Source organism: Microcebus murinus, chromosome 29, assembly GCF_040939455.1.
Source record: "Microcebus murinus isolate Inina chromosome 29, M.murinus_Inina_mat1.0, whole genome shotgun sequence".
NCBI classification, from domain to species: domain Eukaryota; kingdom Metazoa; phylum Chordata; class Mammalia; order Primates; family Cheirogaleidae; genus Microcebus; species Microcebus murinus.
This window is the reverse complement of record NC_134132.1, coordinates 15,542,506-15,569,983: the sequence shown is the minus strand read 5'-3', so window position 1 is coordinate 15,569,983 and position 27,478 is coordinate 15,542,506. Positions and strand designations below refer to the sequence as shown.

General features: G+C 52.5%; 1 protein-coding gene across 1 annotated transcript in view; it reads right to left on the bottom strand.

Annotated features, from left to right (window-relative positions):
* Positions 1-27,478, bottom strand: part of FRAS1 (Fraser extracellular matrix complex subunit 1) — a 293,078-nt gene that overhangs the window by 101,081 nt on the left and 164,519 nt on the right. The window contains exons 18-25 of the mRNA XM_075998690.1: positions 26,920-27,096; positions 24,298-24,438; positions 18,834-18,977; positions 10,129-10,284; positions 8,934-9,080; positions 7,436-7,582; positions 3,348-3,491; positions 2,001-2,141 (exon numbers count right to left, since the gene is read on the bottom strand). Of these exons, the coding sequence (XP_075854805.1) occupies positions 2,001-2,141; positions 3,348-3,491; positions 7,436-7,582; positions 8,934-9,080; positions 10,129-10,284; positions 18,834-18,977; positions 24,298-24,438; positions 26,920-27,096 (1,197 nt within the window). The remainder of the gene's footprint in view (positions 1-2,000; positions 2,142-3,347; positions 3,492-7,435; positions 7,583-8,933; positions 9,081-10,128; positions 10,285-18,833; positions 18,978-24,297; positions 24,439-26,919; positions 27,097-27,478) is intronic.

Genomic DNA, 27,478 nt, shown 5'->3' with positions numbered 1-27,478 from the left:
CCCTGCCTCACTGGATGCCACCCCAAAAATGTGGCGCATGGACTGTTTGAAGAGTTCACCACAGCGATTTGCACGGGAGGACACTTCGGGGGACTAAGAGCACGGGCGCTTTCTGACCCTCCTTCCTCCTCTACCTGTCGCCAGCAGCCGACCCTGGGCAGGGGTGAGCAGTCTGCACCGTGGTTTTCTCCTCTTAAAAATGGGCATAGTGGCCGGGCGCGGCTGTGGCTCACGCCTGTCACCCCAGCACTCTGGGAGGCCGAGGCGGGAGGATCGCTCGAGGTCAGGAGTTGGAGACCAGCCTGAGCAAGAGCGAGACCCCGTCTCTACTGAAAAATAGAAAGAAACTAGCTGGCCAACTAAAAATATATATAGAAAAAAAATAGCCGGGCGTGGTGGCGCATGCCTGTAGTCCCAGCTACTCGGGAGGAGGCTGAGGCAGGAGGATTGCTTGAGCCCAGGAGTTTGAGGTTGCTGTGAGCGAGGCTGACGCCATGGCACTCACTCTAGCCTGGGTGACAGAGTGAGACTCTGTCTCAAAAAAAAAAAAAAAAAAAGGCATAGTAACAGCACTGAGTGCAAGCGATTGTTGGGAAGATGACACGTGCTATGATGTGGCTAGAACAGTGCCTGGCGCACAGAAGGGGCTCGGTCGAGCCACCACCACTGTGCCTGCGACGATGGTGATGGTGACTGTTGTCAGCGGGACTAGCAGTAAGATTTTAAATGCACGAGGAGAGCCAGATACTTAACCACCTTGGTACGAGGGTTGACTGTAGCCGACAGCCACAGATGGACGCGCACAGCCGGGCGTCGACTTTAGCCAACAGCCATGATATGAAGGGGCACAGCCGAGCGTCCACTATAGTCGACACCCACAGATGGATGCACACAGCTGAGCGTCGACTGTAGCTGACACCCACAGATGGATGCACACAGCTGAGCGTCGACTGTAGCTGACACCCACAGATGGATGCACACAGCTGAGCGTCGACTGTAGCTGACACCCACAGATGGATGCACACAGCTGAGCGTCGACTGTAGCTGACACCCACAGATGGATGCACACAGCTGAGCGTCGACTGTAGCCGACAGCCACAGATGAAGGCACACAGCCGAGTGTCGATTGTAGCCGACAGCCGTGGTATGAAGGGGCACAGCCGAGCATCGACTGTAGCTGACACCCACAGATGGATGCACACAGCCGAGCGTCGATTGTAGCCGACAGCCATGGCATGAAGGTGCACAGCCGAGCGTCGACTGTAGCCGACAGCCGAGACACGAAGGCGCACAGCCGAGCATCGACTGTAGCCAACAGCCGTGGTATGAAGGTGTACAGCCGAGCGTCGACTGTAGCCGACAGCCACGACACGAAGGCGCACAGCCGAGCATCAACTGTAGCCAACAGCCGTGGTATGAAGGTGCACAGCTGACTGTTGACTGTAGCCGACAGCCGAGACACGAAGGCGCACAGCCGAGCGCCGACTGTAGCCGACAGCCGTGACACGAAGGCGCACAGCCGAGTGCTGACTGTAGCCAACAGCCGTGACATGAAGGCGCACAGCCAAGCGCCGACTGTAGCCGACAGCCAAAGCTTTTACTCTCACACTTTCATCTCCGCGGCGGCAGTGTGCTCGTCCAGCTAATACATCACCACGAATCTGTGACCTTCCAACACGCCCTCAGTAGGAGTTCGCACAGCTATTTCCCTAAAGCCGCCTGTGAAGCGAAACGAGCTCTCGCGGTTTCCAAGCTGTCCCCGTCACCCACGAGCAGGACAGACGCGCCGTCCACCCGCAGCGCAGACCGCCGTGCGGCCGCAGCCCTGAGCGCATCTCGAGGAGGTTGGCCAACAGGCGGCAGACATGCACGGAGACCCACCCGCCGCTCGGGCCGCGCGCTGGCCTCTCTCTCTCTGCGTCCAGTCCGGGACGCTCTGGCTACCCCCGAGCCAGCGCCGGGGACCGGCCGGCCTGCCGCCGCCCCCACGTCCCCGTTACCTGTGCAGCGCTGCTCGGCGAGGTCCGCCCAGTGGCCCTGCCCGCACTCGGGCACACACCGGGCTCCCAGCAGGAGAAAGGGCGGCTCACAGCGGCTGCACTCCTGGGGGCCCTGGCACTGCAGACAGTGGCTGCCACAGCCTGAAAGACACAAGCGGGGTGAGCCGGGACACCTGTGGCCTTCCCAGGGGGGCCCGGTCTTCCCGGCAAGACGGCACAGCCGGGTGTCCTGGGCAGAGCACTGTCACGGCGGCCCCGGAGCCTGGCTCTGCTGGTGACTCCGATCCCAGCCGGCTGGGTGGCCTGGGACCCGCTCCTCCACCTCTCTGAGCTTCAGAGCTCCTCCCTGCAAAACGGCACCGAGACCCACGGCCCGGCCACCGCCCTGGGCGGAGAGCAATCTAACTCCTTTCAGACGGCTCTCGAGTTTTCCCCAGTCTGCCCAGCCCTTCCCCTGGGGGTGCAAGGAGAGCACCTCGTAGAGACCCACCCGAAAGATTGTCAGGTGACACAAAGCAGCGCTGAACCTACCTGCATTCATTCCAGCGAGCGGGAAGAAATAATCTCCTGCAAGAGCCTGCAGAGTTTGTGCCGCCCACGGGAAAAGGAGCCAATCTACACACTTAACCTAAATTTCCTTTGGTCCCTCTTCACAGAGGAAAGTGTTGTACGCAGCGCCCCACTTTAAAAAAAAAGTATGAGGGGCTTTAACTGCTTAATTAGTGGCTTAATTGTTTTTGTAAACTAAAATGTTATAATTATTGGGAAAAAAATGACACTCGTGAAATCCATTATCTGTAGTTATGATGATTGAAATAACGTGCAGGCCGGGAGCGGTGGCTCACGCCTGTCACATCCTGGCACTCTGGGAGGCCGAGGCGGGAGGATTGCTCGAGGTCAGGAGCTCGAAACCAGCCTGAGCAAGAGCGAGACCCCCGTCTCTACTAAAAATAGAAAGAAATTAATCGGCCAACTAATATATATAGAAAAAAATGAGCCAGGCACGGTGGCGCATGCCTGTAGTCCCAGCCACTCGGGAGGATGCTGAGGAGGGAGGATCGCTGGAGCCCAGGAGTCTGAGGTTGCTGTGAGCGAGGCTGACGCCACAGCACTCACTCTAGCCCGGGCCACACAGTGAGACTCTGTCTCACAAACAAAAAAAATCCCAAACCGTGACCGGGCCCCGGCGAGCCCTCTTGCCCTCGGCCCCTCGGCAGTGGCTCCCAGGGTCGCGGTCCCCAAACCTGGCTTAGGGTAACCTTCTCGCAAACATTTCCGAGTCCGGGATATTCCGACCACACGCGCGCTCGCCGGGCGGGGAGAGGGGCCCCCTCCGGGGGGACTTACTTCTGCAGAGGCCGCCGCCGTCCCGGTAGCGTGACGCCCCGCACGGCTCCACGCAGGCCCCATCCTGCAGCACGAGCCCGTCCATGCAGCCCAGGCAGTCCGTGCCCAGCGGCCCGCTGCAAGCCTCGCAGCTCCAGTCGCACTCTGCAAGGAGAGTCTGCCTGAGACCCGCCCCACCCGGCCACCTGCCCCCGCCCGGCCACCTGTCCCCGCCTGGCCACCCGCTCCTCCTCCCCAAGCCAGTCGTCCTTGGGTCGGCCGGCCGGGGCCCAGAGTCTGCAGAACGGGAGCCCGTTGCTCCTTCCCGCAACGGGCAGGACGGGGTATGGGAAACCCCGTTTTGCTGCCATCATTGCTTTCCTTGCTATGATCATTACGGATGGTGTCGCTATTGCTGTTATTTTTCATTTTATTTTATTTCCAGCATATTGTGGGGGTACAAGTGTCAAGGTCACGTATATTGCCCTTGGCCTCCCCTCGCCCCTCGAGTCAGAGCCTCAAGCGTGCCCATCCCCCAGACAGTGCACGTCTCACTCGTCCTGTCTGTCTACACCCGTCCCCTCCTCCCCTCCCACCTGCCCGACACCCGACAGATGTCACTCCTGTGTGTCCACTTAGGTGCTGATCCGTCAACACCAGTTTGCTGGTGAGCGCACGTGGTGCTTGTGTTTCCATTCTCGGGACGCTTCCCTTAGTAGGATGGGCTCCAGCTCCAGCCAGGGTATGCTGTTGTCTTTTTATTTTTTTTGTATTTTCCCAGGCTAGAGTGAGTGTTGTGGCATCAGTCTAGCTCACAGCAACCTCAGACTCCTGGGCTCAAGCGATCCTCCTGCCTCGGCCTCCACCCAAGTAGATGGGACTATAGGCATGCGCCACCATGCCCGGCTAATTTTTTATTCTATATATATTAGTTGGCCAATTAATTTCTTTCTATTTTTTAGTAGAGATGGGGGTCTTGCTCTTGCTCAGGCTGGTCTCGAACTCCTGACCTTGAGCGATCCTCCTGCCTCGGCCTCCCAGAGAGCTAGGATGACAGGCGTGAGCTGCCGTGCCCAGCCTGCTGTTGTCTTTAATGGCCCAGGCATTTCCGATGCAGCCAGAAAACTCACGTTGGGGAGCCAGTGTTCTGGCTGATAAGGTGAACCCTCCACACTAAGAAGTGGGGCTGAGATGGCACGGTTAAGTTCGTGGGTTTTGAAAGAGTGCGGCAAATCTGTACTCAAAATCGTGGCTTTATCCTACACTCTGTCCTGAAACTTTTGAACCTCAGATTTACCATCTCTAAAACAGGGATAGAAAGAGAACCTACTGCATAGGGCTATTGCGAAGATTAAATGAAATAATGAAGGTAAAGAATTTAGCACAGTGCCTGGCGGAATACCATGTTTCCCGGAAAATAAGACCCACCCATGTCTAAGAGTGCACCCAATAGAAGCCCTAACCTGAAAACAGCTCTAGTGGTGGGCGTGGCTATGAAAAAAAAATCAGCCCTAGTGATGGGTGTGGCCATGAAAATATCAGCCCATGATGGGCGTGGCTATGGAAATAAGCCCCAGTGATGGGCGCGGCTGTGAAAATCAGCCCTAGTGATGGGCGTGGTTATGAAAATCAGCCCTGGTGATGGGCATGGCTATGAAAATCAGCCCTAGTAACGGCGTGGCTGCTCAGCGCACCTGCACAACCCATGCGTGTCGTCGAGGAGCGGGAAAGAACACGAGCAGCCCTTCTCATCCGCCCCGTGAGAGCTCTAGTGCTCGACAGGAGAGATCGGGGCCGGTGGCTCTAAAGGAAACAGAGTCGCAAGACATTCGGGATGGGATTCGGGGTCTGGAGAGTGAGGATGATGTTCCAGAAGAAGACGCCTTCACTGTATTTGAATCAGTGTAGATGGTTGTACCGTACTTAAAAAAAAAATAACACATCCCCTGAAAATAAGCCCTGGGGTGTCTTCTGGAGGAAAAATAAACATGAGACCCTGTGTTATTTTCGGGAAAACACGGTAGCAACAGCTCAATAAATGTTTGCTGCTGGATTGTTTTCCGTAGGGGACATGTCTCCCCTCAGGGCCACCTCAATCCCTCCTCCTTTTGGCACTAAGAAGCTGAGGAAACCTCTCCTTAGTCACCTTTTCTCTAACTGGATACAATATTATTTCTACGTAATGCAGGAGCAGGTAAACCTGCAAGTCCGTGCACGTGCTTCCAAGAAGATTTCCCAGGTTAATCCCACTAAAACAGAGCCCTGGAAACTGCCGACACAGCTATGAAATCATTGACAACAGGCCGGATTTGTGGTAATCTTGTTTTCCACCACACACTGACAGCCCCTGGTTAGAAGGAAAAAAACCAGACAAGCTTCTGTGGTTTGGAGCTCAGTGGACCACCCGAGTTGACAACTGAGGACTGAACTCTGATCTTTTTCTTTTGCTCAAAACTCCTTCCCAAGGAGGCCAGCTGGGTCAGGCTGACAAATGGTCAATTCCCACTGAGCGGCTTTTGTTAACCAAATAAACCGGTGGCTGACTTCCCAACCTGATTCAGGTATGGCATTAACATCACCTAAAAGATAATGGGAAGGCCCTATCTTAACTCAAGCATCCTAGCAGATGCCTATCATAAATTTAAAACACCCTCCTGCCTGACCTCCCAGAGTGCTCACACAGTTATCTTAAATTAAGGGTATCCTTTCTGGTCTTCTAGATAAAGTCTAACTCTCTCAGCCAATTGCCAGCCAAGAAATCTTTAAACCCACCTGTAACCTGTAAGCCTAGGCTTGGAGATGTTCCACCTTTTTGGGCCGAACCAATGTCTGCCTCTCGTGTATTGATTTGTGACTTTGCCCGTAAACCCCTGTCTCTCTGAAAATGCATAAAACCGAACCGTGACCCAGCCAGGGCGAGCCCACTTGCCCAAGGCCTCTTGGCAGTGGCTCCGGGTCGTGGTCCTCAAGTTTGGCTCAGAATAAACTTCTTTCAAATATTTCAGGGTTTGGATTTTTTTTTCCGTCCACCCAACCAAGTAGGATTTCTCGGGATGGAACGCGTGCAATTTTGCAGGGCCTGAAAGCATCCCGCGTTTACCGGACAGACGTTTGACCTACACACCGGGGCTCCGGTTTCTCTGCCAGAGCAAGAGGGATGCAGGGAGATGAGGAAGGAGAAGGGAAGGAAGAGGGGAAATATGTAAGATCAAGAAAAATGTGTTAAACAACCCAAGTGCCTATCCATGCACGAGTGGATTGATAAAACGTGGTCTGTGCACACCACGGAGCACTACTCAGCTCTGAGAAACAGCGGTGACCCAGCACCTCTCGTGTGTTCCTGGCTGGAGCTGGAGCCCATCCTACTAAGGGAAGCGTCCCAAGAACGGAAACACAAGCACCACCTGCGCTCACCAGCAAACTGGTGTTGACGGATCAGCACCTAAGTGGACACACAGGAGTGACATCTGTCGGGTGTCGGGCAGGTGGGAGGGGAGGAGGGGACGGGTGTAGACAGACAGGACGAGTGAGACGTGCACCGTCTGGGGGATGGGCACGCCTGAAGCTCTGACTTGTGGGGGGCGGTGGGGGGCAGGGGCAATGTACGTGACCTTGACATTTGTACCCCCATAATATGCTGAAAGAAAGGAAAGAAAGAAAGAAAGAGAGAAAGAAAGAGAGAAAGAAAGAGAGAGAGAAAGAAAAAGAAAGAAAGAAAGAGAGAGAGAGAGAAAGAGAGAAAGAAAAAGAGAGAAAGAAAAAGAAAGAAAGAAAGAAAGAAAAAGAAAGAAGAGAGAAAGAAAGAGAGAGAGAGGAAGAAAGAAAGAGAAAGCAAGAGAGAGAGAAAGAAAAAGAGAGAAAGAAAGAAAAAGAAAGAAAGAAAGGAAGAAAGAAGAGAGAAAGAAAGAAAGAGAGAGAGAGGGAGAGAAAGAAAGAGAGGAAGAAAGCAAAAGAGAGAGAGAAAGAAAAAGAGAGAAAGAGAGAAAAAGAAAGAGAAAGAAAGAAAGAAAGAAAGAAAGAAAAGAAAGATAGGTGTGTTCTTTCCCTCTGTTTTCGTTTTGTTTTGTTTTTGAGAGGGTCCCACTTTGTCGCGGGGGCTGGAGCTTCACCTTTGCAGGTGTTGGTGGGGAAGTCGAGGTAGTGCTGCGGGGGGCAGCCCTCGTCCCGGCACTCCCCGAAGAGCAGGACCTTGTGGGGGTCCCGGCAGGAGGTGCAGCTGGCCGGGCCGTCGCAGCTGTGGCAGTGGGGGCCGCAGGCTGAGCAGACAGAGGGCGGGGAAGGAAAGGATCAGGTGGTTAGGACGCAGGCAGGGACGCACCCAGACACCTGCAGCACGGCAGCCAGCCCCGCCCCGCCCCGCCCGGCTTGTCAACCCTAACCCTGTGATCCACGGAAACAGATACTCGTTTGATTTTCCGGAACAAGAAAGGGCAACCTTATTTTCCAGAGAAGATAAATGACAAACCCCCCAGATGGAAACCCTACATCCAAATCGCCCTGCGACTTAGCAACAGAGTTTATGCTTATTCTAGACCAGGGGTCCTCAGACTTTTTAAACAGGGGGAGGCCTGTTCACCGACCCTCAGACCTTCAGAGGGCCCGACTATAGTTAAAAAAAAAACAACAACAAAAAAAAGATGCACAAATTCCTATGCACACGGCACAGATCTTATTTTGAAGTAAAAAAAAAAAAAAAAAAAAAAAAAAACGGGCAAAAACGCCCGCATGTGGCCCGAGGGCCGCAGTTTGAGGACGCCTCCTCTAAGGTCTCTGGAATTATAATTCAGAATTTGAGCCTTAGTTCTTTTTTTTTGAGGCAGAGTCTCGCTCTGTCGCCCGGGCTAGAGTGAGTGCCGTGGCGTCAGCCTCGCTCACAGCAACCTCCAACTCCTGGCCTCAAGCGATCCTCCTGCCTCAGCCTCCTCCCGAGTAGCTGGGACTACAGGCATGCGCCACCACGCCCGGCTAATTTTTTTTCTATGTACTTTCACTCTAGCCTGGGCAACAGGGTGAGACTCCGTCTAAAATAAAATAAAATAAAATGAAACAAAATAAAATAAAATGAAATGAAACAAAATAAAATAAAATAAAATGAAACAAAATAAAATAAAATGAAGTGAATCAAAATAAAATGAAACAAAATAAAATAAAATGAAACAAAATAAAATAAAATGAAACAAAATAAAATAAAATGAAACAAAATAAAATGAAACGAAATAAAACAAAATAAAATAAAATAAAAAGAAACAAAATAAAATAAAAAGAAACAAAATAAAATAAAATAAAACGAAACAAAATAAAATAAAATAAAACGAAACAAAATAAAATGAAATAAAATGAAACAAAATGAAACAAAATGAAACAAAATAAAATGAAATAAAATGAAATGAAATAAAATAAAATAAAATGAAACAAAATAAAATAAAATGAAATGAAACAAAATAAAATGAAATAAAATGAAACAAAATAAAATAAAACGAAACAAAACAAAATGAAATAAAATGAAACAAAGGCTACCGGGCGGGGACAGGGAAGGGAGAAGGGAGAACCTCGGGCCCTTTCGTGGCCGGCAGGCCGGGAGGGAGAGGCAGCCGTCTGAGAACCTACGCTGGCAAGCGCGGCTGCCGTCCAGGTAGTGCCCAGGGAAGCAGGTGGGGCTGCAGGTGCCCAGGTGGGACAGGACGAGGCTGGCCTGGCAGGAGGAGCAGGAGAAGGGGCCGGGCCCGCGGCAGGCCCTGCAGGAGGAGTGGCACCCTGCGGAGGGAGAGACACAGTCACGCCCGGCGGCCGATGCCCGCCCAGGGCACGTCCCCAGCACTGGCCACAAAAGGCCCCGCCGTGGGGGCGTCTGCTGCCCGTGTGGCTTGTGGAGCCTCGGGGAGTCGCTTTCTGCTGTCCTCCGGGAGTCCCGGCCTCCGCCACTGCCCCAGAGAGACCCTCACGGGGAGGCCGCAGCACCTACTGTTTTTTTGTTTTGCTTTGTTGTTTTGAGGCAGAGTCTCACTCTGTCGCCCAGGCTAGAGTGAGTGCTGTGGCGTCAGCCTCGCTCACAGCAACCTCAGACTCCTGGGCTCAAGCGATCCTCCTGCCTCAGCCTCCTCCCTAGTAGTAGCTGGGACTACAGGCATGGGCCACCACCCCCGGCTCATTTTTTCTATATATTTTCAGTTGTCCAATTAATTTCTTTCTATTTATAGTAGAGACGGGGGTCTCACTCTTGCTCAGGCTGGTCTCGAACTCCTGACCTCGAGCGATCCTCCCGCCTAGGCCTCCCAAGTAGCTGGGACTACAGGCACGCGCCACCATGCCCGGCTCATTTTTTCTATATATTTTCAGTTGTCCAATTAATTTCTTTCTATTTATAGTAGAGACGGGGTCTCACTCTTGCTCAGGCTGGTCTTGACCTCGAGCAATCCGCCCGCCTCGGCCTCCCAGAGTGCTAGGATTACAGGCCTGAGCCACCGCACCCGGCCTTGGCTCTTAAAGAACACACAGAAGAGCTATCAGGAAATGGCCGGGCAACTTCTGGTCTCAAACTCCTGAGCTCAAGCGATCCTCCTGCCTCAGCCTCCCGAGTAGCTGGGACTACAGGCATGCGCCACCACGCCCGGCTAATTTTTTCTCTATATATTTTTAGTTGTCCATTTAATTTCTTTCTATTTTTTTTAGTAGAGACAGGGTCTCGCTCTTGCTCAGGCTGGTCTCCGACTCCTGACCTCGAGAGATCCTCCCGCCCCGGCCTCCCAGAGTCCCGGGACCACAGGCGTGAGCCACCGCGCCCGGCCCGGCCGGCAGCACTTACTTTCACAAGCTCCCCTCTGCTCGTGGTATCCGGAAGGGCAGGCGGGAACGCAGAGGTCCCCGAGCGGCAGGTGGCCGGGGTCCCAGCACTGCAGGCAGAGGCTGCTGTCAGGGCTGTGGAGGTTGGCGGTGCAGAGCTGGCACAGCGGGTGGCAGTCTGCAGGGAGCAGGAGGGCAGAGAGAGGGCACGGGCGCTGGTGAGCACAGAGCCCGGTCTGTGCCCCCAGGGGAAGAAAGGGTTCCGGTTACGGACACGGGGGCACAGACGGCCGAGCCGGCTAAGGACACCAGGCGTCAGGAGAGCAAGGCCTGGGCCCTGCAGAACCTGTCTCACATTTGCAGCAAACGGCCAGGCCCAGCGCAGGGACTGAGCTTTATTTTATTTATTTATTTATTTATTTATTTTATTTTATTTTATTTTATTTTATTTTAATTTTATTTATATTTTATTTTTTTTATTTTATTTTATTTTATTTTATTTTATTTTATTTTATTTTATTTTATTTTATTTTGAGACAGAGTCTCACTCTGTCGCCCAGGCCAGGCCCCGCACAGGGACTGAGTTATTTTCTTTTCTTTTATATTTTATTTTATTATTTTATTTTATTTTATTTTATTTTGAGACAGAGTCTCACTCTGTCGCCCAGGCCAGGTCCAGCACAGGGACTGAGTTTTATTTTATTTTATTTTATTTTGAGAGAGAGTCTCACTCTGTCGCTTGGGCTAGAGTGAGTGCCGTGGTGTCAGCCTCGCTCACAGCAACCCCAAACTCCTGGGCTCCAGTGATCCTCCTGCCTCAGCCTCCTCCCGAGTAGCTGGGACTACAGGCATGCGCCACCACGCCCGGCTAATTATTTTTCTATATATTTTTTAGCTGTCCAGCTAATTTCTTTCTAATTTTAGTAGAGAGGGGGAGTCTCGCTCTTGCTCAGGCTCATCTTGAATGCCTGACCTTGAGCGATTTGCCTGCCTCGGCAGGCAAATCGGGTGCTAGGATGCTAGGGTGCTAGGATGACAGGCGTGAGCCACCACGCCCGGCTCATTTTTTCTATATATATTAGTTGGCCAATTAATTTCTTTCTATTTTTATAGTAGAGATGGGGGTCTCGCTCTTGCTCAGGCTGGTTTCAAACTCCCAACCTCGAGCAATCCTCCGGCCTCGGCCTCCCAGGGTGCTAGGATTACAGGCGTGAGCCACCACGCCCGGCTCATTTTTTCTATATATTTTTAGTTGGCCAATTAATTTCTTTCTATTTTTATAGTTGAGACGGGGGTGGGGAAGTCTGGCTCTTGCTCAGGCTGGTCTCGAACTCCCGACCATGAGCGATCCTCCGGCCTCGGCCTCCTAGAGTGCTGGGATGACAGGTGTGAGCCACCTCGCCCGGCCCGGATTGAGTTTTCATCCCTCTCCGACTGAACGACCTTCGAGTACTAAAGCACCGAGTGACGGATAGTCGCTCCAGGTACAGGGAGAACTGCCAGACCAACAGGAGGACCAGTAGGACCAACATCCCCCCCAGAGCCCTGAGAACTGGGGTGCAGTGGGCCCCCCGCAAGGCTCCTTCTCCCAAACATGGCCGTAAGTGCTCAGTGCACCAGTCTAAGCCTTTGGGATGGAGGGGCTGGGGTTAACTGGACTGAGTCGCTGTAGAATTTTTGTCTTAACATCCGTGTTTCCCTGAAAAAAAGCCCTAGCCTTAGACAAGCCCCAGCAGGATGTCTAAGCACCTGGGAAACAGAAGCCCTACCAGGAAAATCAGCCCTAGTGGTGGGCGTGGCTATGAAAATCAGCCCTAGAGATGGGTGTGGCTATGAAAATCAGCCCTAGTCGGGGCGTGGCTATGAAAATCAGCCCTAGTCATGGGCGTGGCTATGAAAATCAGCCCTAGTGATGGGCGTGGCTATGAAAATCAGCCCTATTGAGGGGCGTGGCTATGAAAATCAGCCCTAGAGATGGGTGTGGCTATGAAAATCACCCTACTGGTAGGCGTGGCTATGAAAATCAGCCCTAGTGATAGGCGAGGCTATGAAAATCAGTCCTGGTGATGGGCGTGGCTATGAAAATCAGCCCTAGTGATGGGCATGGCTATGAAAATCAGCCCTAGTGATGGGCGTGGCTATGAAAATCAGCCCTATTGAGGGGCGTGGCTATGAAAATCAGCCCTAGAGATGGGTGTGGCTATGAAAATCAGCCCTAGTGATAGGCGAGGCTATGAAAATCAGTCCTGGTGATGGGCATGGCTATGAAAACCAGCCCTATTGGTGGGCGTGGCTATGAAAACCAGCCCTGGTGGTGGGCGTGGCTATGAAAATCAGCTCTAGTGGTGGGCGTGGCTATGAAAATCAGCCCTAGTGGTGGGCGTGGCTGCACAGCGCATCTGCACAACCCAAGCGTGTCGTCGCGGAGCGGGAAAGAACACGAGCAGCCCTTCTCATCCGCCCCGTCGTCACAGCTGTTGTCCCAGAGGTTACGGGAAAGGTGCGGGCAGCCCCACCAATAAGGTCGGCTCCCCCTGTCGGGTCCCGGCCATCCTGTCCCTGCTGCAAGCTGAGGCTTCGAGGTGAAAATAACTCATGCCCTGGAACTCAGCCCTAGGGTGTCTTCTTGAGCAAAAATAAATAGAAGACCCTGTCTCATTTTCGGGGAAACACGGCAGAGATAAAGTCAGGAAGAAGAGTTGCGCGTCGAGACGTTGTTGTTACGGCCCGATGCAGAGTTCCCAGGGGCTCTGCTGCACCAGCTGGGATTAGAGCCACAAAACAGCGTTGTCTCTTGCCCTCTCTCACATAACAGTTGTCCTTTAATAAGAAACCTGACTGTGGTCAGCTCTAGAAGGTGGCAATTTCATCAGTCCCGCTCTGGAGCGTCAGTCCCCCTTCAAGTCGCACTCACCACCCACCCTTCATTCCAGAGGCAAGGGGAAATGCACAGATCCCGAATTACTGAGGACTGAACTCTTAATTTTTTGCTAAAAACTCCTTCCTAAGGAGGCCAGCAGGGTCAGGCTGACAAAGGGTAAATTCCCACTAAGCGGCTTTTGTTAACCAAACGAAGCAGTGGTTTACTTCCCAACCTGACTCGGGTGTGGCATTAACATCACCTAAAAGATAAGAAGCCCCTGTCTTAACTCAGGCATCCTAGCAGATGCCTATTCTTAAATTTAAACCATCTTAAAGCATCCTAGCAGGCGCCTATTGTAAATTTAAAGTGTCCTCCTGCCTGGACCTCCCAGAGTGCTCACACCCTTATCTTAAAATAAGCATATCCTTTCTGGTCTTCTAGATAAAGACTAACTCTCTCAGCCAATTGCCAGCCAAAGAATCTTTAAACCCACCTGTAACCCATAAGCCCCCGCTTCAAGATGTCCCACCTTTTTGGGCCAAACCAATGTATGCCTCTCATGTATATTGATTTGTGACTTTGCCTGTAACCCCTGTCTCTCTGAAAATGTATAAAACTGAACTGTGACCCAGCCACGGCGAGTCCACTTGCCCAAGGCCTCTAGGCAGTGGCTCCGGGTCGTGGTCCTCAAATTTGGCTCAGAATAAATCTCTTTAAAATTATTTTACAGAGTTTGGCTTTTTTTCCGTCGACATTACCCACCAAAAGGAAAAGGGAGTCAAGATCTCTGAGAGGAGAGGGTTCCGATCACAGGGCCTCCCCACCTGCCCCTGCAGGGTGCAAAGCACCCGCTGGCACTCGCAAACGACGCACCACGCCGGGCCCAGACACGTCTTGTTTCATTCCAAGGCTTTGTAGACAGAGATGGTGATTCCCAGAGATATTTTCACTAAACAAAATCCGCGTTGGTAAAACAGATCGCCTGATTCTGAAATATCCTAAAGCAAGTCTTCTTCTCTCTATGGTCCCGGTGATACTTTTTTTTTTTTTTTTTTTTTTTTTTTTTGAGACAGAGTCTGGCTCTGTCGCCCGGGCTAGAGTGAGTTCCGTGGCGTCAGCCTCGCTCACAGCAACTTCAAACTCCTGGGCTCAAGCGATCCTCCTGCCTCAGCCTCCTCCCGAGTAGCTAGGATGACAGGCATGCACGAGCATACCTGGCTAATTTTTTCTATATATATTTTTTTAGTTGGCCAATTAATTTCTTTCTATTTATAGTAGAGATGGGGGTCTCGCTCTTGCTCAGGCTGGTTTCAAACTCCTGACCTCGAGCGATCCTCCTGCCTTGGCCTCCCAGAGTGCTGGGATGACAGGCGTGAGCCACCGCGCCCGGCCTAGAAGTATTTTTGAATTCTTATTCCTACTCTGTGCTTGAGCCCTTGGCTTCAATTTTCCTCGACATGAAGCACTCCGCAGTCAAGAGACCCAAACTCCTGAAGGCAAATCCTTGAATTTTGCACGGTGCCAGAGTATCATGGAGAATTGTGCCTATTTAAAACAACCTGGTTTTCTTTAATTCCACTGGGTCTGATTTGCCTCCCAAAATGAGGGGGAAGATTGATACTATGACTGAGAAAATACAAATTTAACATGTATAAGGAGCCTTCAATCTCCTAATTTCTTAAGAAACAACAATGAATAAATTATAAAACACTGCCGTGAAACAATGCTAACAGCATGACAACACCCATGGTTTTAGCTTTTTAAAAAAATGCGCCCGGCCGATACTTTCTTAATTCCCGATCATCCAGCTGTGTTCCTAGGTGGAGAAGCAGACCTCACTCCCGTCCCCGGCTCCCCGGCGCGAGAACCCTTTCTGGGGTCTCTATAGCTCCGACGGAAGTTAATCCGGAAGAATCCTCTTCAAAAACGCGGATGCTTCCAGAAGCAGCACAGAAACGGACAGCCCCTGACCTTCCTCTGAACTTGGGGAGCTTGGAAGGACAAGCAGCCTTTGCCGAGGCTAGGAGCAATTCGTGATACCCCAGGGGCCCGGTTAACCCTCATCACAGCCCTTCAGTAAACCGCAAAGGAAGCGATGACCGCATGGAGGGAACTAGGGCGAGGAGGAGGCGATTTCCTTCCGACCTGGCTCGTGGGGTCCACACGACGCCTCGCATTTTGTTCTCTTCTCTGTGCCAGGAGCACAGCTCCGGGCGTGCGAAGGGAAACCCAAAAAGCTCTGAGAGCCGAGAGAGCAAACGAAGAAAAGAGGGTGCTTTGCGACCACCTAGCGCGTGATTAAATGTCGGGACTGCAAACCCAGAACACGAAGCTGCCTTATTTGAACAGCCGGGGCCCCTTCCCCTCCAGAGCAAACTCTCTCGGAGCTCTGAACCCGGGCAGGCGCCGACAGGACCCGCAGGTGGGCCGCGGTCTGAGGGCTGGCCGAGTCTGACAGCAGTCTCTCTGGCGTGCAATCAGACAGATGCAAAACCGATAACCACCAGGGGAGGCTTTGAAGAGACAGTGGGCAGATCCCGGCGGCACCTTGAGGGTGCAATAAACGAGCATTAGCGGATTTGTGTGATCTCAGGGATCTCTGTTTATTTAGTTATTTATTTTTTGAGACAGAGTCTCGCTTTGTTGCCCGGGCTACAGTGACTGCCGTGGCGTCAGCCTCGCTCACAGCGACCTCCAACTCCTGGGCTCAAGCGATCCTCCTGCCTCAGCCTCCTCCCGAGTAGCTGGGACTACAGGCATGCGCCACCACGCCCGGCTCATTTTTTCTATATATTTTTAGTTGGCCAATTAATTTCTTTCTATTTTTGGTAGAGACGGGCGGAGTCTCACTCTTGCTCGGACTGGTCTCGAACTCCTGACCTCGAGCGATCCTCCCGCCTCGGCCTCCCAGAGTGCTGGGGTGACAGGCATGAGCCGCCACGCCCGGTTGTTTAGTAGAAGTCACACGGAGGAGAAAAATACAAGTTCTCCTTTTTCTCATTCAGGAAGGACTCAATTTAAGCCTAGCGCATGTCCTTTTGTCACTGAAAGGAAAAGCTCAAAACAAAAGTGCCTTGAACTATTCAATCATCCCTCCGCAGACACTGCGATCTCTCGAATAAAACACAGGCCGGGAGAAAAAGGAAGAGGCAATCACTGAAAGTTCAGCAGAGAGAGCGGATATGCAATTCACAGTTCAAGCAGTAAGAGATAGGGTGACAAGATGAGAAATAAGAAACGAAAGTGCATTATGGAAAAAAAAAAAAGAGAAGATAAGGAAAATGAAGAAGCAAGTGTTAAGGGGGAACAAAAAAGAAGACTCAAGAAAATTGAAAAAATACAGAGATAGAAGAACAGGGCCAGACGGAACAAAGAGGAAGGTGAAAAAGAAGAGACAAGAACCGAAATGCAGCTCGCACTGAGATCCTTGGATTCATTCCCACGTGATGCAGCAGAGAGGGGACAAGACCGGACACCAGGGACCCTAATCCGAGCCCCTCGTTCCACCCAGCACCACCCACGCGCTGGTTTGGCACGGCACTGAGCTCTGAATTCCTCAGGAAACAAAACAGGAATTCTTATTTTTATTTATTTTTTTTTTTTTGAGACAGAGTCTCACACTCTGTCACCCGGGCTAGAGTGAGTGCCGTGGCGTCAGCCTCGCTCACAGCAGCCTCCAACTCCTGGGCTAACTTGATCCTCCTGCCTCAGCCTCCTCCCTAGTAGCTGGGACTACAGGCACGCGCCACCACACCCGGCTAATTTTTTCTCTCTATATATTTTAGTTGGCCAATTAATTTCTTTGTATTTTTAGTAGAGACGGGGGTCTCCCTCTTGCTCAGGCTGGTCTGGAACTCCTGACCTTGAGCGATCCTCCCGCCTCGGCCTCCCAGAGCGCTAGGATTACATACGGGCACTGTAATCCACCGCGCCCGGCCACAAAAATGGGAATATTCTAGTATTCCTAGTTCTGCAGGAAGGTGTCTTGGGAATGATCAAATGAGAAATGAGAAAATACTTTGGAATGTATAAAACTCCATGAACACACCATTATTGCCCTTAATAACGTGGAAAATAAATCCAGTCTCAGCTGCAGCCCTGGAACTCGTATTCCAGCTACCGTGAACCAGGCAGTGAATCTCCTCCTGCCTTCTGTGGCCCTCGTCCATGAGAAATGACCAATTTTTTTGTACAAACACAGTGGCATGCTACCGAGCTATTAAAAGCAATAATTAGGCCGGGCGCGGTGGCTCACGCCTGTAATCCCAGCACTCTGGGAGGCCGAGGTCAGAGGATCGCTCGAGGTCAGGAGTTCGAGACCAGCCTGAGCAAGAGCAAGACCCCGACTCTACTATAAATAGAAAGAAATTAATTGGACAACTAAAACATATAGAAAAAATGAGCCGGGCATGGTGGCTCAGGCCTGTAGTCCCAGCTACTCGGGAGGGAGGCTGAGGCAGGAGGATCGCTTGAGCCTAGGAGATGGAGGTTTGCTGTGAGCTAGGCTGACGCCACGGCACTCACTCTAGCCTGGGCAACAAACTAGAGTCTGTCTCAAAAAAAAAAAAAGAGGAGGGAAAAAACAAATCCCCATTTCCTGAGACAACTGATCTCCTTTTTTTTTTTACATATATATATGTATTTTTTTTATATTTTAATCTTTAATTTAATTAAATACTATTTAAATTTTTTCTTTTTTTCTTTGGGGACCTGCCAGTTACCTAGACTGTCTAATCTCCTTTTTAGGTTAATCTCCCCAAGATTTCTGTGCCGGCGAAAAGCTTCTCCAAGGCAGGAGGGAGAAGGTGACAGGGACGAGAGGGAGGAAGTCTCTGGAGTGACGGATTTTGAAAACACATTTTGCTGTCTCGAGAGGGTGCTGCACAACGTATACAAAGGCACCATCACCATCACTCCATCCTTCGTTCCTATGAGATCCTAAGTTGTTGCTCTATCATTTTTATTTTATTTCAGCATATTATGGGGGTACAAATGTCAAGGTCACGTATATTGCCCTTGCCCCCCTCCCCCCTCGAGTCAGAGCCTCAAGCGTGCCCATCCCCCAGACGGTGCACGTCTCACTCGTCGTGTCTGTCTACACCCGTCCCCTCCTCCCCTCCCACCTGCCCGACACCCGACAGATGTCACTCCTGTGTGTCCACTTAGGTGCTGATCCGTCAACACCAGTTTGCTGGTGAGCGCACGTGGTGCTTGTGTTTCCATTCTCGGGACGCTTCCCTTAGTAGGATGGGCTCCAGCTCCAGCCAGGAACACACAAGAGGTGCTGGGTCACCGCTGTTTCTCAGAGCTGAGTAGTGCTCCGTGGTGTGCACAGACCACGTTTTATTAATCCACTCGTGCATGGATGGGCACCTGGGTTGTTTCCACAGCTTTGCAATTGTGAATCGTGCTGCTGTAAACATTCGAGTGCAGGTGTCTTTTTCATAGAGTGACTTTTGTTCTTTTGGGTAGATGCCCAGTCGTGGGATTGCTGGATCAAATGGTGGATCCACTTGTATCGTTTTTAGGTGTCTCCATATTGCTTTCCACAGAGGTTGCACCAGTTTGCAGTTCCACCAGCAGTGCAGGAGTGTTCCTCTCTCTCCACATCCACACCACTAAGTTATTGTTTTATGGACTTGCAAGAATGCTATTAGAAGCTCCACTCAGACACACACGTGTTTGCTAAATGCCGAGGGGAAGCAGGGGGCGGAGTACCCAGACACAAGACAAACACGCCGAGGAAAGGAGCTTGTCCTCATTGGAGGACAAAGAACAAGAGACCCCCACTCCCAACCCCCAGGCCTGGCAGGAAGAACCAGCAGCTGCCCGGTGATTCTGAGGACCCCGAAGGACCCACTCACCAGCACAGTGTCCCGCGAGGTCCAGGAACTGCCCTTCTCGGCAGCCGGTCCGGCAGCTCCCGCCGCTGAGCGAGGCGTGAGGGTGGCAGGAGATGCAGTCCGATTCCGACGGCCCACGGCACTGTCTGCAGGTCGGGTGGCATTCTAGGTGGGAAAGGAAAGTAGGCTTGGAATTAACGGTTCAGCAGGTACCGTGTTTCCCCGAAAACAAGATCTCTCCATAAAAGGAGCCCCAGCAGGATGTCTGAGCATGTGCACAATAGAAGCCCTACCCCGAAAAATCAGCCCTAGTGGTGGGCGTGGCTATGAAAATCAGCCCTGGTGGTGGGCGTGGCTATGAAAATCAGCCCTGGTGATGGGTGTGGCTATGAAAATCAGCCCTGGTGGTGGGTGTGGCTATGAAAATCAGCCCTGGTGGTGGGCGTGGCTGTGAAAATCAGCCCTAGTGACGGGTGTGGCTACGAAAATCAGCCCTGGTGGTGGGTGTGGCTATGAAAATCAGCCCTGGTGGTGGGTGTGGGTATGAAAATCAGCCCTGGTGATGGGTGTGGCTACGAAAATCAGCCCTGGTGGTGGGTGTGGCTATGAAAATCAGCCCTGGTGGTGGGTGTGGGTATGAAAATCAGCCCTGGTGGTGGGTGTGGCTATGAAAATCAGCCCTAGTGATGGGCGTGGCTGTGCAGCGCATCAGCACAACCCATGCGTGTCGTCGCGGAGCGGGAAAGAACATGAGCAGCCCTTCTCATCCGCCCCGTGAGAGCTCTAGTGCTCGACAGGAGAGATCGGGGCCGGTGGCTCTAAAGGAAACAGAGTCGCAAGACATTCAGGATGGGATTCGGGGTCTGGAGAGTGAGGATGATGTTCCAGAAGAAGACGACTTCACCCTATTCGAATCAATGTAGATGGTTGTACTGTACTTAAAAAAATAATAATAACACATCCCCTGAAAATAAGCCCTAGAGTGTTTTCTTGAGGAAAGATAAATAGAAGACCCTGTCTTATTTTCGGGGAAACTCGGTAGATGCGTGAAGCATGTGATGCACTCACTCCCCCAATTGCACTGAGAGCAGACCTCAAACTCTAACCACCCTGTTTTTTTTTTTGAGACAGAGTCTCGCTTTGTTGCCCAGGCTAGAGTGAGTGCCGTGGCGTCAGCCTCGCTCACAGCAACCTCAGACTCCTGGCCTCAAGCGATCCTCCTGCCTCAGCCTCCCGAGTAGCTGGGACAACAGGCATGCGCCACCACGCCCGGCTGATTTTTTTCTATATATTAGTTGGCCAATTAATTTCTTTCTAGTTTTAGTAGAGACGGGGTCTCGCTCTTGCTCAGGCTGGTTTCGAACTCTTGGCCTTGAGTGATCCTCCTGCCTCGGCCTCCCAGAGTGCTGGGATTACAGGCGTGAGCCACCGCGCCCGGCTCCAACCACCCTTTGAAGGTTGCTCAGCAGGCCCCGCACACTCTCGGGCCCCAGCAGGAGACGGGCTTTCTGGAGTCGGTGAGAATCCTGCCCCGGAGCGTTCGTAACCCGCAGTCTAGACCCGTAAATATCTGAGTGATCGGCCACACAGGCCTCCGAGGGACCGGCACGACCTCGCCTGTGTCAATCAATAATGAGTCTCCAGGCAGAAACTCAGTGGCGAGACTCCCGGCCCTAAACTCCCGAGATTTAGGGAGCGAGCAGGGCAGGGAGCAGAGCCGCCTCTCGGAGCTCCCTGGTGGAGACGTGGCGCCTCTCGCAGGGAGCCACACTCAAGCCTCTCGTGGCCGTGGGACGCCGGCCAGGCCCTCCCTTCCAGCTGCAGCCCCGACGCCTGTTGCATCGGCAAGACTGAATCCAGGCCGGGCGCGGTGGCTCACGCCTGTCATCCCGGCACTCTGGGAGGCCGAGGCGGGAGGATCGCTCAAGGTCAGGAGTTCCAAACCGGCCCGAGCAAGAGCAAGACCCCGTCTCTACTAAAAATAAAAAGAAATTAATTGGCCAACTAAAAATATATAGAAAAAAATGAGCCGGGCACGGTGGTGCATGCCTGTAGTCCCAGCTACTTGGGAGGCCGAGGCTGGAGGATCGCTCAAGGTCAGGAGTTCCAGACCAGCCTGAGCAAGAGCGAGACCCCATCTCTACTATAAATAGAAAGAAATTAATTGGCCAACTAATATATATATATAGAAAAAATAGCCGGGCATGGTGGCTCACACCTGTCATCCCAGCTACTCGGGAGGCTGAGGCAGGAGGATCGCTTCAGCCCAGGAGTTGGAGGTTGCTGTAAGCGAGGCTGACGCCACGGCACTCACTCTAGCCCGGGCAACAAAGTGATACTCTGTCTCAAAAAAAAAAAAAAAGACTTTGAGGGACAAAAGAGTCCTCTTTCTGGAGCTCATCGTGAGCCCCGTCTGAAGTTCAGTTCCTCAGACCCAAGTTATGTCAAGCTGTGTCGTGGTCCGAGAAAAACCACCGGACGGACAAGAGATGGGACGCAGAGAGAAACACTCCGAGTGAGTCGCCGTAGGGTGCAGGCGGTGAAGACAGGAAGGGTGGCCAGGAATGAGGGCTGCAGCTGCGCTCGGGCTGCCTCGCCGGCAGCAGGAGCCAGGCACGGAAGGACAAGGGCAAGGACGAGGAGGTCTAAGCTCGTCTGATTCCGGGAGGGTTTGCCGGGAGGGACTGGAGCTGGCCGGGGCTTGCTGGAACCCAAGAATGCCCTCCCTGCACGCGGCCGGCGGAAAGCAGAGGCAACCTGGCAAGAGGCCCAGAGAAGATAAGCAGTTATACCAAAAAAAAAAAAAAAAAAGCGAAAAGTGAGCAAGAAAATGAATTGCTGATTGGAAGGATAGCAGTGGGTAGCACCACCACCCCTCCCACATTCCCGAGGCTCTGAACTTTGCAAAGGTCTCTCCAGGAGATAACTGGCATTCTTGGGATGGTTTCCACTGCCCGGCTCTTCCTCCCTGCCAGAGTTATCCCCAGTGACCCGGGCGCCCCTCTGCTCGAGAACCACCCGCGCACACGGCGGGGCGGGCAGAGAAAAGGCAGAGCCTCTCGCTCTTTCCTCCCTGAACAGTTTTACACACGGGAAGAAGACCAGCGGGGCCAGGACGCCGGCACCAGCTCACAAGGACACCCCTGACCACAGAGAAACCGGCCACGTCCCCCACTGAGCTCCACAGAGGGTTTAAAGCAAAGCAATTCGCCACGACGAAAAACGCACTCGGCAAAAGGCGAAAAAAAAAAAAAATCCAGAATAAAAATAATACTGATCTTCAATCATCTAAATCTGTAACTCGCTCTCAAATTTCCTCTTTGGAATTTAAGGCTAGACAGATCTAAGGAACGTTCATTTACTGTTAAAAAAAATACATTCTAAATGTACCCCTGCGTGTTTTCTGACTCCAGAAATGCAAGTAATGCAATTTCATCGCGCAATAAGCTTTTTCCTATCGGCTGGTCCTAACGGTCCCTTTTCAGAAATAAAACAGGAGATCATGACAGAATGGGTTTGGTCTTTTTTTTTTTTTTTTCCTTCCCCTGTAAAAACAAAAAAACCACCATGCTACAACAAGGCGCTTAAACTTTAGTGTTTTGTCAATTCCAATAAAATCCTGCACTAATTTCAACTAGTAATTTCCAGACTCTCTGTCACTGAAACATAAAGGTGCTCTTAAAAATGTCTTGGGCTGACGGGGAAAAGAATGAAGGAAATAAATACCTCCCTCCGCTTCTGCTCTTTCTGCTGCCGCCGGGGGGAAGTGGGGCTGAGGGTCACCTGGGCCGAACGTCCGACCCTGCCCAAATCATCAGCACCAACACAGGTGTCGGCCATGCCAACGAAATCCGCCCCACCCCCTTACAGGATCCCAAGGAAAAACTGCCCGCCTGAGCCCAGCAACCCCCAGACTGTGAAAGACAATCAAATTCTAGGCCGGGCGCGGCGGCTCACGCCTGTCATCCCAGCATTCTGGGAGGCCGAGGCGGGAGGATCGCTTGAGCTCAGGAGTTCGAAACCAGCCTGAGCAAGAACGAGACCCCGTCTCTACTAAAAGAAATAGAAAGAAATAAGATGGACTGCTAAAAATATCTGTCTCTATACAATAGACATATATATATACATACATACATACAAATAGACATATATATACTATATAAAATAGACAAATAGACATCTATATAAAATAGCTTTTCTATATAAAAATATATAGAAAAAATCAGCCGGGCATGGTGGCGCGTGCCTGTAGTCCCAGCTACTCGGGAGGAGGCTGAGGCAGGAGGATCGCTTGAGCCCAGGAGGTGGAGGTTGCTGTGAGTTTTATACACACTGTGCATGCAACAGCATATACAAGAGGTACACCAAAAAGGAATATATCATCAGATTTAGAGTGTTGCTTTCGAAATGGGGAATTATCAGTGATCCTCTCCAAATCCCCTTTTTTTTTCTATTCTGAATTTTTAAGCCTTATACACAATGAGCACATCATCCTTTAATGATCAGAAACATACATTTTTATTTATTATTTATTTCTGAGACAGAGTCTTTCTCTGTTGCCCAGCTAGAGTGAGTGCCGTGGCGTCAGCCTCGCTCACAGCAACCTCCGACTCCTGGGCTCAAGCGATCCTCCTGCCTCAGCCTCCCAAGCAGCTGGGACTACAGGCATGCGCCACCACGCCCGGCTGATTTTTTCTATATATTTTTAGTTGGCCAATTAATTTCTTCCTATTTTTAGTAGAGAGGGGGGTCTCGCTCTTGCTCAGGCTGGTCTCGAACTCCTGACCTCCAGCGATCCTCCCTCCTCGGCCTCCCAGAGCGCCAGGATGACAGGCGTGAGCCTCCGTGCCCGGCCAGGGCTCCGTACTTTCTCATTTCTCATTGGACCGTTCCCAAGACACCTTCCTGCAGAACTGGGAATACTAGAACATTCCCAGTTTGTGGCCGGGCGCGGCGGCTCACGGCGCTCTGGGAGGCTGAGGCGGGAGGATCGCTCCAGCTCAGGAGCTCGAAACTTTAAAACACAGCCACAGCAACAGAGAGCCACGCCGAACTGCGTCCTGGTTCTCACGGGACGGACATACGGGTCCTTGTTCGGTCCCCGAGGAGGGCGACCCGTTCAGACCGGGGTCTCCCCGGCAGGAGCAAACCGAGCTCAGAGTCCACGCAAAGATCACAGTCCGGGGGGGAGAAGGAGGAAAGGGCATTTATTGAAACCTTAAAATCTGTACCCCCATAATATGCCGAAATAAAAAAAATAATAGTTTGCTCAAAAAAAAAAAAGAGAGAGATCACAGAGCCCGCAGAGCGGAGCTGCCCCCGTCTTCCGCAGTGCATTCCTTGCAGGGAGAGCAAAACTTTGCTGGCTCCCCTCACTGCAGACCCGGGCGCCTGCAGTCCCCAGCGTGCCGGGCTCTCTGGTGACAGCGTCCGGCAACGCCACCTCTCGCACGGGTGACAGTCGAGCAGGGGGACACACGCTCACCTGCACAGCCGCCGTCCTGGTCAAAGAAGCCGTCCGGGCAGCGGGGCAGGCACCGGCCGGCCAGCAGCGCGAGGGGCGGCCCGCAGGCCGTGCAGTTGTGGGGGCTCCTCCCCGCACACCCGGAGCAGGACTCGTGGCACGCTGCGGGGGGGGGACACAAAGCACAGGGACGTTCGTCAGGGAAACCCCGCATGACACAGGCAGCGAGTGGCTCTGCGGCTCCCGTCCACCCTCCCGGGGCTGGACGCGATCTGCACCATCCCAGTTCGGGGCTCACGTCCCCCCACGCTTCTCTCCACGGGCAGCGACCTCCCCAGAAGCCGGCCGGTCGTGGATCCCAAATTAAACCAAGCACAGATGCCGGGAGATGGCCGTTCCAAGGGTCCCACGTTTGTTTCTCCCCGCCCCAGCCCCCGTCTTTGGGGCACCTCGGATAAACCACACGAAAACGTAACACGGGGGCCGGGCGTGGAGGCTTGCGCCTGTGAACCTAGCGCTCTGGGAGGCCGAGGCTGGAGGATCGCTCGAGGTCAGGAGTTGGAGACCAGCCTGAGCAAGAGCGAGACCCCGTCTCTACTGAAAATAGAAAGAAATCAATTGACCAACTAAAATATATATATATAGAAAAAAATTAGCCGGGCTCGGTGGCTCCTGCCTGTCATCTTAGTGCTCTGGGAGGCTGAGGCGGGAGGATCGCTCAAGGAAAGGAGTTTAAGACCAGCAAGAGCGAGACCCCATCTCTACTAAAAACAGAAAGAAATTAATTGGCCAACTAATATATATATATAGAAAAAAATTAGCCGGCGCGGTGGCTCACGCCTGTCATCTTAGCGCTCTGGGAGGCTGAGACGGGAGGATCGCTCGAGCTCAGGAGTTTGAGACCAGCAAGAGCGAGACCCCGTCTCTACTAAAAATAAAAAGAAATCAATTGACCAACTAAAAATACATATAGAAAAAAATTATCCGGGCATGGTGGCGCATGCCTGTAGTCTCAGCTACTACTTGGGAGGCTGAGGCAGGAGGATCGCTTGAGCCCAGGAGGTGGAGGTTGCTGTGAGCGAGGCTGACGCCACGGCACTCACTCTAGCCCGGGTGACAAAGTGAGACTCTGCCTCAATAAAAAAAAACACCCAAATCGAAAATCACTTCTGTAACAACATGGGCCAAAATTCAAAATAAAATAAAACAGAAAGAGAGACAGACATAAGAAGTACTGTGCTCTCTCTCTCTCTCTCTCTTTTTCCCCCCCTTGTACTTTCCCTGGTCCAGCAGGGCCAGACACTGTAATTAATTCCCTTAGGGGATTTGGGGCTTGCCGGGAAGTCCAAGGAGCTGGAGGAAGCCTGTCTGGGAACCCGACACCCTCTGGCGAGATCTGAGAAGCAATTAAACAGGGAGCAGAAAACTCTGCCTCCCCACCCCGAGCCTGGGTCCCCCAGGAAGGCGCTCTCCGCCCTCCTGCAACACGGGGTGCAGCCAGACCACAGGGAGGCCGAGGCTGCCTGGTTTCTGCCTCCGGAAGGCAGTGGGCTCTGGGGTCCGCAGAGATTCCCACGCCCCACACGTGACCCTGAAAACAGAGCTGGGGGAGTTTACGTGGCCACACATAAGAGTCTGGGCAACGCCTGTGTGGCAGAAACCGGGATGTCTGAAGACGTGAGACCCGTCCCCAGTTTCTTTTTTTCTTTTGGGGGGGGGGACAGCGTCTCACTCTGTCGCCTGGGCTAGAGTCCCGTGGCGTCAGCCTCGCTCACAGCAACCTCCAACTCCTGGCCTCAAGCAATCCTCCTGCCTCAGCCTCCTCCCGAGCAGCTGGGACTACAGGCATGCGCCATCACGCCCGGCTAACTTTTTTCCATATATATTAGTTGGCCAATTAATTTCTTTCTATTTATAGTAGAGACGGGGTCTCTCTCTTGCTCCGGCTGGTCTCGAACTCCTGACTTTGAGCGATCCCCTGGCCTCGGCCTCCCAGAATGCTGGGACAATAGGCGTGAGCCACCGCGCCTGGCCTGAAAGGATTTTTGTCTGGAACTTCTGAGAATGTAACTCTGGGCAGGAACTGACTCTTTTTTTTTTCTTGAGACAGAGTCTCACTCTGTCACCCGGGCTAGAGTGAGTGCCGTGGTGTCAGCCTCGCTCACAGCAACCTCCAACTCCTGGCCTCAAGCAATCCTCCTGCCTCAGCCTCCTCCCGAGTAGCTGGGACTACAGGCATGCGCCACCACGCCCGGCTAACTTTTTTCCATATATGTTAGTTGGCCAATGAATTTCTTTCTATTTATAGTAGAGACGGGGTCTCGCTCTTGCTCAGGCTGGTCTCGAACTCCTGACCTCGAGCGATCCTCCCTCCTCGGCCTCCCAGAGTGTTGGGATGACAGGTGTGAGCCTCCTCGCCCGGCCTGGAACCGGCTTTTTAAGGCCAGCCGTCTGTCATCCACAGAGGGTGGGGGCCCGGTGGGGATCACCAATCTGCGCGTGTGTGGCCTGCTCCACCCACGGCGTCCTGGGACCATCTTATCCACGGGAAACACAGTCTCCCGGCTTCGGTCCCATCCCGCAGGCTCTCCCGGGAGGTGATCCCAGAGGCTGCCCGGCGTCTTCCGGGGCCTGGTTGCTTACCTGCGCACAGCCCCGTGCTCTCCAGGTAGAACCCGGCTGCACACCGGGAGAGGCAGGCCCCAGAGGGGGCCCCTGGCCTGGACGGCTGCTCCACCTGCAGCCCTTCCTCCGGCTTCCTGCAGCCGGTGCATTGGGAGGGCCCCGGGCCCACGCAGCTCAGACAGGAGGGGTGGCAGGCTGCAGACAAAACGAAAAGCAGAGTCAGCTCGGGGCTCACGACCAGTGCAAGCCCCTCGTCCAATCAAAGCCCCTTACAAAAGTTCCCCAAGTGCACCCTATCAGCCCACTATTTTTCTAGTGCTCTGCACGGAGCTCAGAGTGATACCATGTTTCCCCTGAAATGAGACACGGTCTTCCATTTATCTTTCCTCCAGAAGACACCATAGGGCTGATTTTCAGCGGTTGTGTTATTTTTTTTTTTTAAAGTACGGTACAACCATCTGCACTGATTCAAATAGAGTGAAGTCGTCTTCTTCTGGAACATCATCCTCACTCTCCAGACCCCGAATCCCATCCTGAATGTCTTGAGACTCTGTTTCCTTTAGAGCCACTGGCCCCG